This window comes from Ambystoma mexicanum, chromosome 6q, assembly GCF_040938575.1.
Source record: "Ambystoma mexicanum isolate Mex_15411 chromosome 6q, UKY_AmexF1_1, whole genome shotgun sequence".
Taxonomy (NCBI): domain Eukaryota; kingdom Metazoa; phylum Chordata; class Amphibia; order Caudata; family Ambystomatidae; genus Ambystoma; species Ambystoma mexicanum.
In genome coordinates this window covers 200,766,575-200,787,254 of record NC_090937.1, presented here as the reverse complement: position 1 = coordinate 200,787,254, position 20,680 = coordinate 200,766,575, and the positions used below count along the sequence as shown (strand labels likewise).

The 20,680-nt window shown below is 47.2% G+C and overlaps 1 protein-coding gene across 1 annotated transcript in view; it reads right to left on the bottom strand.

The window, feature by feature from the left end:
- The window catches only part of SNX30 (sorting nexin family member 30), a 749,650-nt gene extending 729,259 nt beyond the window's left edge, over nucleotides 1-20,391 (bottom strand). The window contains exon 1 of the mRNA XM_069630640.1: nucleotides 19,946-20,391. Coding sequence (XP_069486741.1) covers nucleotides 19,946-20,155 — 210 coding nt within the window. The 5' untranslated portion in view covers nucleotides 20,156-20,391. The remainder of the gene's footprint in view (nucleotides 1-19,945) is intronic.
- Nucleotides 20,392-20,680: the final 289 nt, after the last annotated feature.

Genomic DNA, 20,680 nt, shown 5'->3' with positions numbered 1-20,680 from the left:
AGTCTTCACTATGTTGCGTGTCTAAAACTACCTGCTGCAAATTGTCTGGGATGCTGCTGTTCCTCAATCGATCCAGCCCTTTACCGCTAACGTAAATGGATACTCTTTTTTGACTGGTAGCCTGTGCAATGCTCGAAGAGCTGGTGTTCCAAGATCCCTCCTGTTTAGCCCAAGTAATAGTTTAGCTGTTGTGTTTTGAGGTAGTCCGGCAGACCATCGATATGTGTGGGAAAGTGAGAGAGGGCATAATCTGTCTTGTTGAGCATAGACGAAAAAACACTTGTAGATTACTGCCACGACTTGTAGTGCCAGCATGTATCCACTGTCCATTTACATGCCGACCTACGTGATCCCTGTTCTAGTGCAGTTCACCAGTTGCCAGAGGCCACAGTAGAAATCTTTTAGGGGGTAGAGTTTTCCAAGCTCGTTATTTTGTATAAAGTGTCCTCTGCATAGTTATAAGACTTGAGCCCATGAAGTGTTTATTATCGGTGGGGCCATATAGATATTGAAGAGGAGTGGTGAGAGAATCCACAAGTTATGGTCCATGGACTCACATTGAAAGTGGGAAGCCAGGTAATTTCTGTACTGTTCGTTAGGATCTCATCCAGGTAAAGGGGGGTTATGGAGTCCAATTTCTTAAGTCACCTGATTAACAAAGTTGCCCGATTAATGTTTGGCAGTGGACTGTGTAGAAGGCCATCGAGATGCACAAGTACAGAGGTGTTCTTTTTGTCCTTGGATATTTAGAAGTCGTCCCAGATGGATATTAGTGCTGATTCAGTGCCTTCCAAAGATCTGAAACCGACCTGCGAGTGCAGAGGTGATTAGAGGCTACATGCTGCAAACTTTGGCTGCGATGTAGCTTTCTAGAATTTTGGCTGGATATGGTACATCTGAGAATCCTTCTGGGTCTCCAAGTGTGTTTTTTAGAAGCAGCTGGGCATGTGTTCGGTACAATTCCTGTTTCGACGTAGATGGTCATGAGTTTGCCAAAACAGAATGCCAGTGTTTCTTTCCCTTTGCCTTTTCTTCTATGAAGATATTTTTTATTAAAAAATAATGCGTATGAATATCCTCACATTGAATGTGTGCATTACCAGTTAACGATCCCACTCAACTCCTGAGGGTTAGACATGGGCGATTGGGTCATGCCTACTGCTTGGAAAGCATGAGGGAATCACTAGCATTACGCAAGTTGGGGAGATGCACAAAAAGATCCGGACCACAGGGCTGAAGGAAAACCTCCCTAAGAGGGTGTGAACCACCTCAATGCTGTTTTTACAAGAGGGTGATGTATTCTAGTGGTGCTTGGAGAGTTCAGCACAGACTCCAGAGATAAATATGCAAAATGGGATCATAGTGATGTATCCTGCCAGAACCTACTCATCCATTCCTTCTCATGTTTGAAACTTTAGTTTATTTTCATTAGTAACGCCTAGTTAGAACCAGGAAGAACCTGGCACAAAGGATTAAAAAAAAAAAAGTGGCTTTCTAAATTGGTCATTTCATTTGACCAACTTCTAAGTCATCAAAGCAATAAAAATAGATATATAAATGCACAATTTCCCAGCAGTGATGGCTCAGTTGATTAGGTATGTTTCATGTGTGAGCGTAGTACATTTTCTTGCTAGCTTATCGTTGGTCCAACGATTTAAACGTTTTTGCTGACATGCGAGCCACACCTCCTGTAGGGATCACAATTGCTGTGACCCATTTAACTCCTGCTTGCAGGCCAGGACAGCCTTTTTTGTTGGTCACCAACAGCTACCAGGCAAGCTCGCGCCATACAAATATATCTGTGCGACATTATTAACTGTTTGGGCATATGCATAAAATGAGCATTAGAAAAACACATCAAGACATACTGGCACGTGGACAAAAATTATAATCACGTGGAAACCAGATTTGCAGGACACTGTGTTCTAGTTCCCCGTTTCCCAGAGTACGTTCCTGCTTACTTGGTTATGCTGATACCCAGGCTCTGCTTTTAGCTCCTGCTCATCAAATCTTCATTTTGATCCCTGCCCATTGTCCCGCTAGCGCAGTACATGTCAGCCATTTCACATATTAAGCAGAATGCAAAGTTTACAGCTCAGACTTTGAAACTGCCAGCAGCTGAGCACCATTTAAATCCGGTCTGTAGCCTAGAAAAGGGTTTTGTTAGCTTGATACCAACAACTATAGGGAGCTAATTTCACTTCTCGGCCAACCAGCACCATATCACTTGGTAGCATTATTACCAATAATGTGTTATTCAGTGTATCACAATGGGGGAGGTTAGAGGAGTTAAGGGGTAAAATTGGCCCAACCCGGCTATGATATGATACGATATGGCATTTGTAACGCGCCTTTACACAGGTGTTTCAAGGCTATCGAACCCAGGATGCACAGCACCGTCCTGTTCCCAAAGCGAATATGTTACGCATGAGCTATCCTACCAGCATTAACTGTGCGTTTGAGAATGTAATGTTATCCAGTTTTTAGTGATACTACAACCATCAACACCAAAGTGGCCTTTTGGCACCTGACCTTGTCCGAAAGATGCATATTGTGGCCCTGCAAGGCTGTCGCAGATTATGTGTGTAAACGTGCATTAAGACACGAATATAACAAAATGAAAGCACACTGAGCCACATGTAATGCATACATTGTCACAGCGTGGTTTGGTCTGTGAGGGAGTTAGATTTGGCCTGCGTTAAGGGGTATGACATCAGTATTAAAAAACCTTAAAAGTCCCTCTAAATTAGAATCGCATAGAACTACAGGCAAATGTCCAACAAAACACAGTCTGAAGACTGTTTCCCTTGGCTATCTAATTTTATTAAATATTTATGTAATAAAGCAGTGGCTGTCTCAACCCACCCTCTAGAGCATCTTTCCAATATTTATGACAGCAAAATGCTATTATTTTAGTTTCCTTTACATTAACAGCTCTATTTTTACAAATGAAGTAACAGACTTGACAGAATTCAACTTGTGTGATCCCACGTGAATAAAAGGAGCTCCTTCGCCCACTTCTGAGCGAGTCTACTGCCCCGGAAAGAGGAGAGACGGATACATATTCACACCCTCTCAAGCAGACAAGTCCATGTGTTTAGATACCCATCACTTTTTTTGTAGCACCAGTGAATGCAGGGTTAAAGCCTGCCTAGGGAACCTGTGACGGATTGGTGATCACGGCTCGAACGTAGTGTAACCTTCATCAACTGGGTGACCTCAAAAATGTTTCTGGCTACATATCGTTATTCGCGAGCTTATTATTTCAGGTGTTGATGAGATGCAGGCTGCCAGATGCAGTTCTGTTTCTACTGTTGATATACTATATCACTGCACACGTTAGTGGACATTGTAAGCGTACTGTAATCATGCCGGGGAGGAGGATTTTGAAGTTGCGACAGTGCCTGCAGGCCATGACATGAAATGATTTAAATTTCAACTCCTTTCAGGTCTACTCATTGAATCTCCCGTTGAGAGAGGATGCGAGTAGCCCCTGCTTTATTTTTCACATTTGTATTTCACAAAACATTTAAAGTTGCCGACAAAGGTGTTTGGGAGTAACATGGGTTGGTGCTGCCATAGATAAAAATGACCACGGATGGACTGACAGGCAGATTTACATGTGGAATAGTAGAACATACCAAGTCACAGCATTGTCAAGCCGCAGCACTCAAAGACTGCCTGGCCATATTTTCATGGTTTCTGGTTACCACAGTTTATGTGTTGTAACATTAGGCACACAGCCCTACACACTGTGGCTAATGCTGGGTGCTGCACACAGGTGGACCAGTGACCTACCAGTGTGCAGGAACAATGATGGACTCGTACAAGACAGTGCTTGCCTTTACTCTCTGCAAGTCAGTGGAGAAAATATATTTTTAAAAAAAGAACCATTCTTTATTTATTTTATGTACAGGGAGGACGAATGCTCTTTTGATCACCAAAGAACGTACAACACATAAGAAATCAGATTTGACAGAAAGCAGCAAGCTTCTTACAATGAGCCGAGTTCGAGTAACATTCTAACCAGGCTGTGGAGGGGAGTCAATGGAACAGTCACTGGGGACAATACATGGGTGGACCTACATAGATTAAGGACTACCAACATTAGACATTTTTAAGTGCAGGTAGGTGGTACGGCCAGGTGTGTTAGTGAGGGGACCAGGATGGATGAAGTGCTAGAGTGGAAGCAGAGAAAGTGAGGGAAACATTTTACCTAGAAGGCAGAGGAGTGGTGGATGAGTGGTAGGTTAAGAGGGTTACTCGAGGCGAGGAGGTAGGATTTTTATTTGGTTTCGAACAAATCTATATGGACTGTTTCTCAGATGTCCAGGGCAACAGAATTCCATGCAAGTGGAGCAAGTAGAGAGAAAGATCAATACCGACATGATCGAACATTTCCAGTATTATTTTTATTTTATTTTTTATCATGGAACCTTACATAGCAAGGTTCTTCACTTTTCCATGAAGTTCTCTGCAGCGGAATGCGGCCTTGATACTATAATTTAAATGGGCCCCTAGGTATTGTATCGAGGAGACCTTGTTCAACCTCTGACTTCCCAAGTACCATTTATATGGGTTTGATTTTGATCACTTGAATCGATTACAGAACGAGAACATCCGTTTTGGCACCATTTATCTGCAGTTTTTATTCATATACTCATTTAGAGCATTCAAACTGAGTTGGAGGCCTATGGGAGTCTGGTCGATCAGGACCAGATCATCCGCATAAAGCATCCATGCTAGTTTTTGATCACCTATTGTCGGGGGGAATTATCGAGTAACGTTCATATGGTTCACCAGATCCAAAAAAACACCGGAGCCAGCGGACAACCTTGCTTCAGGCCCTTAAATGTGAATATTTTCTGAGTTAAAAAGCCCTGTGAATTGAGTCTTATTTGGATGGTAGTATCCGTGCGTTTAAAGATTTCATTGCTGATAATAAATCTCGAGGGCATCCTCCAGCTTCTAGCTTTGCCCACAGAAGCTCTCCATTTATGCAGTCAAATGCCTTTTTAAGTCTATAAAAGCCAAATAAATTTTAGTTTTTGTTTTAAAGACCCTGCCTTAAAAAGGTATGGAGTAGGAATAGGTTAAGATCAGTTCCTACCCCTTTGACAAAACCTGGTTGTCATGGATCAAGTTGTTTTGAAGCATTAATACGCATTAGCAGATGGTTTAACAGCAAGGGTACAAATAGTTTCCCCAATGCACCTAGAAGTGCTATCGGGGGATAATTCGCTGGATCAGTTGCATCACCTGTTTTAAATATAGGGACTATGATGGCACTACTCCAAGAATCAGGGCCTCTCCAAGAATCATTATCTGGGTGAATAGATGCATGGACTTCAAATTTCCAGATATCCTTTTATCATGTCATTGGTAAAGTCATCAGGTCCCGGAGCCCTAGATGCATTGGCTTTCCTTATCAATCCTATGTCAAGATGATCGAATTCAAGTGACCAAGATTTTTAGTTTTCTATGGAGTTGGAGTAATTCCCCCCTTCCAATTTTAGCATAAAGTTTTCCATAGAATTTTGCCCATGCGTCTTGTGTAACCACGCTAGTTAAGACTGCAGCTTGAAAGTTAACGTGGATCTAGAATCCTTTTCCCCACATTGCCAGAAGCATCATTTCAGCATCAGCATGTATCATAGCAACCTTATGAGCCAAAAGCCAATTTATGTATTTTAGCTTTCTTTTCTTAATTAATTCATAGTTTGCTATGTCACTGAATTTCTTTAATTTCCGGAGATCCCTTTGTAAATATTGTTTTTCTATCCAGATCCGCTTATCAGAAGTAGGTTTAGGGATCCCACTGAATTGTAGAATCTTGCTCAGTCCGACCATGAATTTTCGTAGAAGAGGGATATAATTATGTCTTTTGGATTGAGTGGAGTCTGGTTAACGTATCCCCTTGGCAGCCTGTTTACTTCTGCCGACTCCATACGGAGACAGTTACCGGCTTGTAAAGCATTTACTTTTACTGGCCATGCCCTGTTATTTATTTGGGACACCCATAACCATGACATTTTTATCAGGTCATGGTCACTATTCTTTTTAGGAATTATTCTTAAAGATTTGACCATGCTCAGCATATTTCTGGATACAAAGATATATTCCAGGACAATGTTCCCTCTAATTATTTTCTATGTGCAGAACTGGTTGGCTGTTGTGCGCACATTATTTTCTATGTGTGCAACTGACTAATGAGGTAAGCCACTTTGTGAGCATGCATATTTAGTGAACTACCAAGAGAGTTTGGAAAGGAACATCTTCTTCCCAGCCACTGCAATGCTTTACAAATCTTAAGACACTTTTTCCAAACACATAGGCTTAAATAAATAGGTCATATGTGATTATACAGAAAACTCATCAACCAGTGCAAGACTTTAGCATCTGCCAAAGTACCCTGCAAACGTACTTCTATGCAGAGAAAAATGTAGGTTTTATGCCAATGGAAAATGACGTGCGTTACGTGTATTCCAAAACACAAATATCTCATGTCATAACTGATGTGGCTGTCAAGAAATTCAGAAAGAATATAACATTTGCAGATGGATTAATGGCAATTAAAAGCAATGTGTCAAACATGCTGATTAGAGTTCAAATGCCACTTTAATGAAGTAATTCAAGGGCCAGGAGAACGTGCTTTTAATAATGTGCAAGGATGATAATTGCATCAAAATAACTGCACCTCGGAATATGATGATCAAAGATTCCTATGCCTCTGCTTACTATCCACATTATTTTGTGTGGGTAGTGATGACACCAGCATTATAGCTAAGAGAAATATGCACCATCCATTTTACTCGCTCTGGAGTGGTTCCTGATTACTACTTGATAATCCCTTCCACCCAAGATACTACACATCATTGCTTCAACCAACAAAGCTCCACCGATACTTTATTTTATTAGTGACCAGAAGGAACTCTAATAATTTTAATGCCTGATGTCAAGAGGAATTTTAAGGGGAAAGAACATCTTTTAATACACAGAAAGTATCCCTATTGGGAAAGCCAATTACTTTTTTACTCCCTCAAAAATCATTCGACTCCAGGTAGGGAGCAAAATCTGATTAGAGCCCTGCTTCCACCCCTGACATAAGGAGTGAAATTACAGGGCACATAATAAAGTCATTAGTTTTGCCCACACTTCCGCACCACAGCCTAGATCACATGTAAACAAGAACCTTACTGAGGTTTATTATATAGAGCCCTGTTGAAGGAAATCAAATATATATGCCTTTTAAATTGATAGCATCAATTCATCAGAGATACAACTGATTGAGGGCCTTCTTCTGCAACTATGGCTCCCTCATCTGTAATTGTTTGTTATCAGTTAAATAAGATGCGATACACACAGAACACATGGTTATACGGAAAAGCCCTCAGCAGCTGAGCACAGAAAGAAAAAGAAGGTGCTGTTGTCTAGATGGTTTTAAGTGAAAACATTCTTTTCAGTTTACTGAAAAAAAAAGATTGATCGATTTAGAAAGACTGCTCTGTGAAGGCACAGAGCGGCCTTTTGAAATCTAACTGCCATGCCCCTGCCGCACACAAGTGTGCGAAGAGCTGACATGCACAGCGAGACCCAGAGGAGCCGTTGCAGGAGAATCAGGTGCAGAGGCGTTGCTAGGGGGAGCTAAGGGGGCTATAGCCCTGGGTCTTTTGGTTGTAGCCCCGGATAGAAGCTCGGGTGCTACCGCCAAAACGCTAGCTAGCCCCGAGTCCCGACATTAGCTTAGCCCCTGATCTTTTCCTGACCTAGCAACACCCCTGGTCACTTCAGTGTGTGTCTGTGTACGTATGTGGGGGGGGGTAAGTGTGTTATGCTGGGAAGGGGGTGGTGAAATGGGGTATTCGTGGGGTTAAAACCCCTGATTAACAAGACAACCAGCGGGAGAGGGTGGGGGTGGGGAAAAGATCAACTTGCAGGGGTGGTATGTGATATTTTTTTATTAAAACAGTTTTTATTGGTTTTTAAAACAAACAATTAACAATCAACCCTCCCGACCGTTGTGATTTCAAGCTTCTCATACACATTTGCATATCTTCATTACTGTCATCCTCCCCCCTTAACTCTAGCTTCCTCCATCAGGGGGCAGTATGTGATATTTTGGCATTTTAAAGCCAACACAAAACGCCGGAAATAAAACAGACTTTTTGTGTTCGGTCTTTCAAATGTGTAAATATCACATAGAACCATCTAGAAAGATACTAGAGTTTGCTATTCTTTAGCAAACAAGCAACTTCCTTCAGTATACTGCCGAAACATTTTTAAATGGGCTGCTTTGTTCATCACACGCAAGGAGTGATGACCTGTGCTGTTCCACCCATAGCCTTCCCCATACCCCTGTACTAGCATCCAATACTAGTTGAGAGAGCACTGTAAAAAGAGGGATTGTGGCAGTAAACATCCACTGGGAAATTTGAAGACCCACAATACTTGTAAGCAAGGCATATTTAATGCCTCAACATATTATGGACATTTTTTATAATGTCATAACTCTGCATGTAAACAATTATTTTGCAGTGCATACAAGATTATTCTCAACATACTACACCCTTATATAATTGTGTAGGATTACACAAGTGCTCATTGAAACAGTTTTTGTATAGCACCGAGTAACCATATAAGGTGTGAAGATCTATGCCCAAGGGAAATATGAACACTTGGAAACGTGTGTGAAAAGCATTCTGTCTGAATATCCATTGCCCTGGTACTATGGACGAGTAATTCCAGACATAGTCCATACCCATTATCCCTTGTAGGCAAAGTAGATGATATTGCAATGTTGCTCTCCACTTATAGGGTAATGATAGCAATGCTAAAGTAGGAGATGCTGAGCATCACATTCGTCTTCTCAAAATCCTTAAAGGGCAAATTAATATGCAAGTGTTACAATGCATTAACCTGGAAGTGTAGGCTTCAAAGCACTTGTGTGACATATGTAAAAAGAAGAGGAAGTATGGGATAAGGTTATACATCCGAGTAGCCTGCTTACTTAGTCAGTATCTGAAGCGTCAAGGTTGTCCGGTAGTATCCTAATGTGTTCTGGGGCAGAAGTTAGAGTCATAAGGTGAAAGTGTGGTAGTCAAGTTTCGGAGACATGGGTGGGGAGGGACCATTATTTGGTTAATGAGTGCAGGCATATCTTGGTTAGATTCTTCTGTTCATGGATCCAGTTTTTCATATTAGTTTTTAACCTCTTGTGTGTGTGTGTATTTTGCTGTTAGGGATTTTAGGTGTTTATGGTCAACCTTGCAAATGAGCAGAATATCAAGACTAATTGCTTATTTTAAGAGAAACAAAATATCAGTTAATTGCTGTGGCTTGTGCCTTATTAAATCTTTTTGTATAGGTGAGAATTGTCTGTGTACACTGCTAAAATTCTTCTGAGCAGCCCCCAGAAAGAAGCTGGGCAAGCGCACATGCACACAGTTTAGAGGGAACATTGCTCGCCTCCATTGATTGTTCCATTACGACTTCTCCACTTCTCAGCGAGCCGTCTAGACGTTTCCACCATGGCCGCCACCGGGAGGTTCATATTCCCCATCACTCCCGGTGGTTGGCGCGTTGCAACTCAGGTAGTTTTCCTTTTTGCTTGTTTCCATGCTTAGTTTTCCTCTGTCGGCTGCTTGCTGCCGTTTCCCCTCTTGCTTTCCCGTTACCTTTTCCCCCTCTCGCGGCTGCTCGCCTTCTCGTTTTTCTCCTGCTCGCCGCTACTCTCCCTCGGCTCTTGCTGGGCTTCTGCCTCCTGGGCGGCCTCGCTTTCTCCCTCCCTGCTGTCTTTCTTTCCCTCGCTCTCTGTGCTGCGGCGCTGCCCTTTTGTCCAGCGCTTTGTCCCTCGCTTCTTGCTGGTTCCCACGGCATCTCCTTGCAGGTTTCTCCCCAGCTGCCGCCACGGCTGCATGGTCTCACATTTCCTCCCTCTCACTGGGACTGCTGGCTTTCTCGGGTTGTGTGCCCGTTCGTCCTGTGGGTTATCCCGTGGTTGTCATCCCTGTGAACCAAACTGACCACAAAAGTGATGGGTGGAAGGTTTCGAATTAATCTAAACCACTGGCAATTGCTCTGGGCCAACCTTCCACACCACCGTTTTTTAGCCCGTCTGCGCCATTGCAAAAGGGGACCAGCCATGTGCAAATCAGTCAGCAGCTGCCGCCACCGAAGGTAGCAGCCCAGCCCGAACTGCTAGGCCAGGTTCCCTCTGCACAGAAAACCAAGCAACCCCAGACATGTTTCGGCCTTGTTGGACCTCCTCAGTGAGGTGCAGCCTGGTTCCCTGTGGCGCAGCGAGCAAGGGACCCACGTCTGGGCATACCCTCTCTCACAAGGAGAAACAAACTGACCACAAAAGTGATGGGTGGAAGGTTTCGAATTAATCTAAACCACTGGCAATTGCTCTGGGCCAACCTTCCACACCACCGTTTTTTAGCCCGTCTGCGCCATTGCAAAAGGGGACCAGCCATGTGCAAATCAGTCAGCAGCTGCCGCCACCGAAGGTAGCAGCCCAGCCCGAACTGCTAGGCCAGGTTCCCTCTGCACAGAAAACCAAGCAACCCCAGACATGTTTCGGCCTTGTTGGACCTCCTCAGTGAGGTGCAGCCTGGTTCCCTGTGGCGCAGCGAGCAAGGGACCCACGTCTGGGCATACCCTCTCTCACAAGGAGAAACAAACTGACCACAAAAGTGATGGGTGGAAGGTTTCGAATTAATCTAAACCACTGGCAATTGCTCTGGGCCAACCTTCCACACCACCGTTTTTTAGCCCGTCTGCGCCATTGCAAAAGGGGACCAGCCATGTGCAAATCAGTCAGCAGCTGCCGCCACCGAAGGTAGCAGCCCAGCCCGAACTGCTAGGCCAGGTTCCCTCTGCACAGAAAACCAAGCAACCCCAGACATGTTTCGGCCTTGTTGGACCTCCTCAGTGAGGTGCAGCCTGGTTCCCTGTGGCGCAGCGAGCAAGGGACCCACGTCTGGGCATACCCTCTCTCACAAGGAGAAACAAACTGACCACAAAAGTGATGGGTGGAAGGTTTCGAATTAATCTAAACCACTGGCAATTGCTCTGGGCCAACCTTCCACACCACCGTTTTTTAGCCCGTCTGCGCCATTGCAAAAGGGGACCAGCCATGTGCAAATCAGTCAGCAGCTGCCGCCACCGAAGGTAGCAGCCCAGCCCGAACTGCTAGGCCAGGTTCCCTCTGCACAGAAAACCAAGCAACCCCAGACATGTTTCGGCCTTGTTGGACCTCCTCAGTGAGGTGCAGCCTGGTTCCCTGTGGCGCAGCGAGCAAGGGACCCACGTCTGGGCATACCCTCTCTCACAAGGAGAAACAAACTGACCACAAAAGTGATGGGTGGAAGGTTTCGAATTAATCTAAACCACTGGCAATTGCTCTGGGCCAACCTTCCACACCACCGTTTTTTAGCCCGTCTGCGCCATTGCAAAAGGGGACCAGCCATGTGCAAATCAGTCAGCAGCTGCCGCCACCGAAGGTAGCAGCCCAGCCCGAACTGCTAGGCCAGGTTCCCTCTGCACAGAAAACCAAGCAACCCCAGACATGTTTCGGCCTTGTTGGACCTCCTCAGTGAGGTGCAGCCTGGTTCCCTGTGGCGCAGCGAGCAAGGGACCCACGTCTGGGCATACCCTCTCTCACAAGGAGAAACAAACTGACCACAAAAGTGATGGGTGGAAGGTTTCGAATTAATCTAAACCACTGGCAATTGCTCTGGGCCAACCTTCCACACCACCGTTTTTTAGCCCGTCTGCGCCATTGCAAAAGGGGGCCAGCCATGTGCAAATCAGTCAGCAGCTGCCGCCACCGAAGGTAGCAGCCCAGCCCGAACTGCTAGGCCAGGTTCCCTCTGCACAGAAAACCAAGCAACCCCAGACATGTTTCGGCCTTGTTGGACCTCCTCAGTGAGGTGCAGCCTGGTTCCCTGTGGCGCAGCGAGCAAGGGACCCACGTCTGGGCATACCCTCTCTCACAAGGAGAAACAAACTGACCACAAAAGTGATGGGTGGAAGGTTTCGAATTAATCTAAACCACTGGCAATTGCTCTGGGCCAACCTTCCACACCACCGTTTTTTAGCCCGTCTGCGCCATTGCAAAAGGGGACCAGCCATGTGCAAATCAGTCAGCAGCTGCCGCCACCGAAGGTAGCAGCCCAGCCCGAACTGCTAGGCCAGGTTCCCTCTGCACAGAAAACCAAGCAACCCCAGACATGTTTCGGCCTTGTTGGACCTCCTCAGTGAGGTGCAGCCTGGTTCCCTGTGGCGCAGCGAGCAAGGGACCCACGTCTGGGCATACCCTCTCTCACAAGGAGAAACAAACTGACCACAAAAGTGATGGGTGGAAGGTTTCGAATTAATCTAAACCACTGGCAATTGCTCTGGGCCAACCTTCCACACCACCGTTTTTTAGCCCGTCTGCGCCATTGCAAAAGGGGACCAGCCATGTGCAAATCAGTCAGCAGCTGCCGCCACCGAAGGTAGAAGCCCAGCCCGAACTGCTAGGCCAGGTTCCCTCTGCACAGAAAACCAAGCAACCCCAGACATGTTTCGGCAAAAGTGATGGGTGGTCAGTTTGTTTCTCCTTGTGAGAGAGGGTATGCCCAGACGTGGGTCCCTTGCTCGCTGCGCCACAGGGAACCAGGCTGCACCTCACTGAGGAGGTCCAACAAGGCCGAAACATGTCTGGGGTTGCTTGGTTTTCTGTGCAGAGGGGACCTGGCCTAGCAGTTCGGGCTGGGCTGCTACCTTCGGTGGCGGCAGCTGCTGACTGATTTGCACATGGCTGGTCCTCTTTTGCAATGGCGCAGACGGGCTAAAAAACGGTGGTGTGGAAGGTTGGCCCAGAGCAATTGCCAGTGGTTTAGATTCATTCGAAACCTTCCACCCATCACTTTTGTGGTCAGTTTGTTTCTCCTTGTGAGAGAGGGTATGCCCAGACGTGGGTCCCTTGCTCGCTGCGCCACAGGGAACCAGGCTGCACCTCACTGAGGAGGTCCAACAAGGCCGAAACATGTCTGGGGTTGCTTGGTTTTCTGTGCAGAGGGGACCTGGCCTAGCAGTTCGGGCTGGGCTGCTACCTTCGGTGGCGGCAGCTGCTGACTGATTTGCACATGGCTGGTCCTCTTTTGCAATGGCGCAGACGGGCTAAAAAACGGTGGTGTGGAAGGTTGGCCCAGAGCAATTGCCAGTGGTTTAGATTCATTCGAAACCTTCCACCCATCACTTTTGTGGTCAGTTTGTTTCTCCTTGTGAGAGAGGGTATGCCCAGACGTGGGTCCCTTGCTCGCTGCGCCACAGGGAACCAGGCTGCACCTCACTGAGGAGGTCCAACAAGGCCGAAACATGTCTGGGGTTGCTTGGTTTTCTGTGCAGAGGGGACCTGGCCTAGCAGTTCGGGCTGGGCTGCTACCTTCGGTGGCGGCAGCTGCTGACTGATTTGCACATGGCTGGTCCTCTTTTGCAATGGCGCAGACGGGCTAAAAAACGACGGTGGTGTGGAAGGTTGGCCCAGAGCAATTGCCAGTGGTTTAGATTCATTCGAAACCTTCCACCCATCACTTTTGTGGTCAGTTTGTTTCTCCGTGGGTCCCTTGCTCGCTGCGCCACAGGGAACCAGGCTGCACCTCACTGAGGAGGTCCAACAAGGCCGAAACATGTCTGGGGTTGCTTGGTTTTCTGTGCAGAGGGGACCTGGCCTAGCAGTTCGGGCTGGGCTGCTACCTTCGGTGGCGGCAGCTGCTGACTGATTTGCACATGGCTGGTCCTCTTTTGCAATGGCGCAGACGGGCTAAAAAACGGTGGTGTGGAAGGTTGGCCCAGAGCAATTGCCAGTGGTTTAGATTCATTCGAAACCTTCCACCCATCACTTTTGTGGTCAGTTTGTTTCTCCTTGTGAAAGAGGGTATGCCCAGACGTGGGTCCCTTGCTCGCTGCGCCACAGGGAACCAGGCTGCACCTCACTGAGGAGGTCCAACAAGGCCGAAACATGTCTGGGGTTGCTTGGTTTTCTGTGCAGAGGGGACCTGGCCTAGCAGTTCGGGCTGGGCTGCTACCTTCGGTGGCGGCAGCTGCTGACTGATTTGCACATGGCTGGTCCTCTTTTGCAATGGCGCAGACGGGCTAAAAAACGGTGGTGTGGAAGGTTGGCCCAGAGCAATTGCCAGTGGTTTAGATTCATTCGAAACCTTCCACCCATCACTTTTGTGGTCAGTTTGTTTCTCCTTGTGAGAGAGGGTATGCCCAGACGTGGGTCCCTTGCTCGCTGCGCCACAGGGAACCAGGCTGCACCTCACTGAGGAGGTCCAACAAGGCCGAAACATGTCTGGGGTTGCTTGGTTTTCTGTGCAGAGGGGACCTGGCCTAGCAGTTCGGGCTGGGCTGCTACCTTCGGTGGCGGCAGCTGCTGACTGATTTGCACATGGCTGGTCCTCTTTTGCAATGGCGCAGACGGGCTAAAAAACGGTGGTGTGGAAGGTTGGCCCAGAGCAATTGCCAGTGGTTTAGATTCATTCGAAACCTTCCACCCATCACTTTTGTGGTCAGTTTGTTTCTCCTTGTGAGAGAGGGTATGCCCAGACGTGGGTCCCTTGCTCGCTGCGCCACAGGGAACCAGGCTGCACCTCACTGAGGAGGTCCAACAAGGCCGAAACATGTCTGGGGTTGCTTGGTTTTCTGTGCAGAGGGGACCTGGCCTAGCAGTTCGGGCTGGGCTGCTACCTTCGGTGGCGGCAGCTGCTGACTGATTTGCACATGGCTGGTCCTCTTTTGCAATGGCGCAGACGGGCTAAAAAACGGTGGTGTGGAAGGTTGGCCCAGAGCAATTGCCAGTGGTTTAGATTCATTCGAAACCTTCCACCCATCACTTTTGTGGTCAGTTTGTTTCTCCTTGTGAGAGAGGGTATGCCCAGACGTGGGTCCCTTGCTCGCTGCGCCACAGGGAACCAGGCTGCACCTCACTGAGGAGGTCCAACAAGGCCGAAACATGTCTGGGGTTGCTTGGTTTTCTGTGCAGAGGGGACCTGGCCTAGCAGTTCGGGCTGGGCTGCTACCTTCGGTGGCGGCAGCTGCTGACTGATTTGCACATGGCTGGTCCTCTTTTGCAATGGCGCAGACGGGCTAAAAAACGGTGGTGTGGAAGGTTGGCCCAGAGCAATTGCCAGTGGTTTAGATTCATTCGAAACCTTCCACCCATCACTTTTGTGGTCAGTTTGTTTCTCCTTGTGAGAGAGGGTATGCCCAGACGTGGGTCCCTTGCTCGCTGCGCCACAGGGAACCAGGCTGCACCTCACTGAGGAGGTCCAACAAGGCCGAAACATGTCTGGGGTTGCTTGGTTTTCTGTGCAGAGGGGACCTGGCCTAGCAGTTCGGGCTGGGCTGCTACCTTCGGTGGCGGCAGCTGCTGACTGATTTGCACATGGCTGGTCCTCTTTTGCAATGGCGCAGACGGGCTAAAAAACAGTGGTGTGGAAGGTTGGCCCAGAGCAATTGCCAGTGGTTTAGATTCATTCGAAACCTTCCACCCATCACTTTTGTGGTCAGTTTGTTTCTCCTTGTGAGAGAGGGTATGCCCAGACGTGGGTCCCTTGCTCGCTGCGCCACAGGGAACCAGGCTGCACCTCACTGAGGAGGTCCAACAAGGCCGAAACATGTCTGGGGTTGCTTGGTTTTCTGTGCAGAGGGGACCTGGCCTAGCAGTTCGGGCTGGGCTGCTACCTTCGGTGGCGGCAGCTGCTGACTGATTTGCACATGGCTGGTCCTCTTTTGCAATGGCGCAGACGGGCTAAAAAACGGTGGTGTGGAAGGTTGGCCCAGAGCAATTGCCAGTGGTTTAGATTCATTCGAAACCTTCCACCCATCACTTTTGTGGTCAGTTCATCCCTGTGAACCAAACTGCCTCAGACCCCTTGGCGAATACTATCCAGCCTGGAATCGTCCTGGAACTCTTCCTGTGGCTCAAGACCATCACCTATTAGGGTTTTTTTATGCCCAAGGAGGCTTTTCCCCCTATTCTGGATATCCTGGGAGCGAGGTCACAGACCTGCAAGTTTTACCTCTGGTCACTGTAGCTTCCTTTTGAGGTAAACCATACCTACATAAAAATAAAAAGAAGAAGGACTACAGGATCTGAGGAGGAAAGAAGTTGCCTACGCCTGGCTCCAGCAGTTCAGGTGAGGATGAGGAGGGGGGTCTTTTGAAAAATACTCTGAACAGTCAGAGTTTGACACAGAAAGAGGATCCCTTATCCCAATTACCAGATAGGAGATCAAGTTTGGTTACCAATCAAGTATCGTCCACGACATCTGACACCATCTAATTTCTCCTCTAAATACTTCGGACTGTTAAATATTGAAGAAAGAATCCATCCTGTGGGTTTTCGTTTGAAGTTACCCAGTACCTGGCATTGTATCCATCCTGTATTTCATGTGGCTTTATTGAAACCATTTCAAGGGCATGGTCAAGGCAGGAGACGCCCTCCAATAGTAATTGGTGAGGACGAAGAATATGTGGTTGATGCGAAATGCAATTCCTGATATTTCAGAGGCAGGTTGCAGTATTTGATTCAATGGAAAGGCTAGAGTATTGCGGAAAGGACACGGGAGCCTGTACATCACATTCATGCCCATCAACTGTTGAAAGCCTTTCATTCCCGTTACCGGGAGAAGCCTGGAGGGACGTGATATGGTGAGGTCATACTTTTAGGGTCTTACCATCTTTTCACCACGGCTGGAAATTAGCATCTCCCCATTCCCTTTGGGAACACTGGAAACAGAGGAAGGGTTATATCACTCCAAGATGGCGCAGGAGGATTCCAGGAGGAAACGTTCTGCGGCATCAGCGACCTACAATAAAGATGTCATATTATAAAAATGATCAGATTGCGGTAAGCCATGAGTCGCAACGCTGCTCCCTTTATGAGTTACATTGCACTCTGCAGCTAGTTTCCACTCTGCCTGCTTACTTGCAGCCCTTCTCTTTTGGTCGCTGTTCGCTGCACCACTCTGCATTCCTTGCCTTTCTAGTTTGTCTGGTTCTTGCGATTCTGCTACCGGTTCACCTGCAGTTCTTTGCTCTGTTGTCTTACGACTCGTTTCCTTCAGCCTTCTATGGCGCACTCCTGTTCTTTTGCTTCTGACTCGTGTTGGATTCCTTATTTTGCTACAGGTCTGTCCTCGACTTCTGCGGCCTCTGTGCTATGTTATCCAGACCAGTACCGACTGCATTCATCATCCACTGGGAATCCCATTTGTTCGTCCTCTTTGGAAAATCCATTAAGGAGGTCTCCCGCTTTCAGGGTTTCCTCCTTGTTTTGGGGGTCTATGCTCCCGGGGAGGCACCAAGCCTTCTGTACTAATCCAGAGAGGTGTGGTGGCTTCTCGTGGAGATAGGCCTGATCATGCCTTATCGGCCTGATCATGCCTTATCTCAAGTCGTCTTCTTCAAAAGAAGAAAACTCAGGTAAGGACAGTCGCTGAGAAATAGTAAGCAGTATTTATGTGTGTCATTTTCAGACTGATAAAAGAATGACTAATCCTAGTGTGTGGTGGGCTTCAAATACATTTTCAAACGAACCCCTTCAAGTGTAAAGGCACATTTTATTTGTCCGGAAATACATTTATTGTGCAATGAAAAAACTCCAGAACTACAATCTTGGGATTGCCAATCCTAGATGCCAGGAAAGGCCAAGGTTAAATACTGAAAAAGCAGAAAGTGAATGGATACAATTGCATTTTAAATGAATCTTTTGCAAACATGTTTGCCCAGACTGTACATTGGATACACAAACAATGCCGACGATACCAAAGTCCTCCTCCCTCTCACTGGAGACTATGACCAGGACACAGAAGCTCTCCTCCAGATATATGCCACCATCCAAACATGGATGGCCATTAATGGTCTCTGTTCAAACGGTGATAAAACCGAGATCATCATCCTAGCCCCCAAGGAAATTCTTTCCAAACTCGGCCCTGAATATTCACATATCACCATTGACAACACTAACATACCTGTCTCCACATCTGTGAAGACCCTAGGAGTAGAACTGGACTCTACACTCTCAATGACAAAACAGGTTAGCGCTATCTCCTTCGCCTCTGCGCTCACCACCAAACTCATCTATGCCATAAAACCCTTCTTAGCCTCTCCAAACTGCCTCTCCGTCACCAGAGCCACAATAGGAGCCAGACTTGACTACTGCAACGCCATTTTAGCAGGCACCCCAACCAAAAACATAAAAAGTCTCCAAATAGAGCAAAATAACACGCTTTGCGCCGCCCTTCACATCCCTAAATTTGACCATGTGTCTCAGGCCAGACAAAATGCCCACTGGCTCCCTGTTAAGGAAATAATTAACTTCAAAATCCTCACCCATAAATGTATCACTCTCATCGCATCATCATATTTATCAGAAACCATAACCAAAAATTCCTCCAACCATCCCAAAAGAAGCCACTATGCAAACCAACTCAGCATACCCACCATAAGAAGAGCCAAAGCCGGCGGCATTGGCTTCCCCCACACAGCACCTAAGCTCTGGAACACCCTTCCCAACTCACTCAGAGAGGAACCCTTTCTCTGCTCCTTTCGCAAAACCCTCAAAACCACATTATTCACATAACCCCCATACTGCTGCCCTTACCAAAGCTACCTCCATTCCTACCGTAAGATATACTGTAACGCAACCAGCCTGTAATGCAATCCCATGTAACCAAAAATATGCTTTTGAAATGCAAACTTCCATGTAACCACTAAGCTTTCTTCTGTAACCAGCAATGTTGTTAAGCACCACGATGCCCTTGGGCTGATGTGCGCTTTAAAAATACGAATAAATAAATTACAAAGTGTAAACAAAGGCTTGCAGTTCCATTCAACTGTATAGGACTAGATTAGGTAAATCCAACACCTACTTTCATTTTCAAGGCTACACATTTGCATGACCGAGAAAGCAATCATTAGATAAAATACATATTCAACCAAAAGCAAATATGAAGTCGTCAGTGCTTCAACCAACAAGTGTTCATATCACTCAAGAACAATACATCAGTCGTCCTACAAACTAACAAGACAGGAATTCCATCCCCGTGATTGATATCAGCAGAAACCCCAAATTATCAAACCATCACTAAAGTACATTTTCAACACGTAATACGAATTCCCAACAGAAAGATGTATACAAATATCCGCTGCTCGGAAATTGAGGCATTACTGGATGGCACAAGAATGACATGGAGCAATAAGGAGTCCAAGCCAACGCCTGTTGGCAATATAGGGAGGATACTTGGCTCTCACAAATCAACTTGTCACTAACACCGCTGCCAAGTTCAAGGAAGCTGGTGTCAGTAGGATGATGGTGCTTAGGGATGAGGGGGTGTTTGTGTGAAGGGATTTGCATGAGTGAAAGCAAGGTGGAGGCTGGGAGCAGCTTATAGTGGGCGAGAGTTAATGCAAAGTGGGAGAGAAAGCAAGGCAGAGAAGCAGCTTATGCAGAGCTAAAGTTAATTCTGGCTGGTGATTAAAATAACCAACAGGTGATTGGCGGAGTAGGTAAATCAGTTCTGGGAGAAGAGAGAGGGCACCATACGTCCGAAAGCTGTCGTTGAGCAGTGGGAAGAACGAGGGCGTGAACGGTGCGACTTAGTCTAAATGAAAGGTGGCGACATAAATATTCTAGGAGGAACTGGCAACCGTGTTTGGTAGTGGAAGACCGCGTGTAAGTAAATGAGAACAGAATCCAATCTAGTGTGCAAATGAGATACATATGGTGAAAAAACGGGATAGTGGGGGGGGGTGGGCATGTGTTTGCAGAGCATCGTGGCTGGAACTTGAGGCAGATGGCAGTTACCTCAGCACACACTAAAACCACCGCACACGCCCACTTGCCTGTAGCTCTGAGAGGGCGTATGCAGGGCCCCGCGGCATGTCTTACCTTGTCTCCCGCACCTCCGCTGTGCTGCAGCAGCAGCTCAGGGCTGAAGGCGATGCGTGGGCTTCCCGCGGGGGGCTCTTCGGCCGCCGCTCCCCATGAGGAGGTAGATGTGGTGGAGGAGGAGGACGAAAGCGGGTGGTGGATGTCGTGGAGCCCCTTCTGTCCGGAGCTGGGCAGTGATTTGGGTGTGCCACCACCTGAGCCTGCCATGGTCGGGGCGTTTGCGGTACTGCTGGCCCCTTCCTGCCTGGCTGGTCAGGCAGACCTGGGAAGTAGTAGTTGCAGAGTCCTGGAAGCGAAGGCAGCAGCGACTGACGGCTGCCTGGGCTCCGCCTACTAGGCCGGCGCTGCGGCCTGCCTCTTCCTGCCCTCCTACAGTCTACAGCTGGCAGGAAGCAGCACCCAGCGAGGGATGCCCTGGGATTCCCGCTTAATTGCCTATACCTTCGGCTTACTTTCGGAAGCTAAATTGCCTTAAATGTGCCCTGTTTCTCTTCGGTTTTGCAGAACACCGGTTTTACCGAAACCCGCGATTGGTTTTAAATGGATTAGAGTACCATGCTTGCTGTTATGCCCATTTTGTGTGGGTCTATTTCAATGTTTACTTATTCGTTTTTGATTATGTGTAATTTTGGCTCAGGCCACCTACTGAGAAAAAAATATTGATATAGAGTTTGTAGAGTGGAATAGAGAGGATTGACCTGGTAAAGGCAGAAAATAGATCTCCTGTGTTTT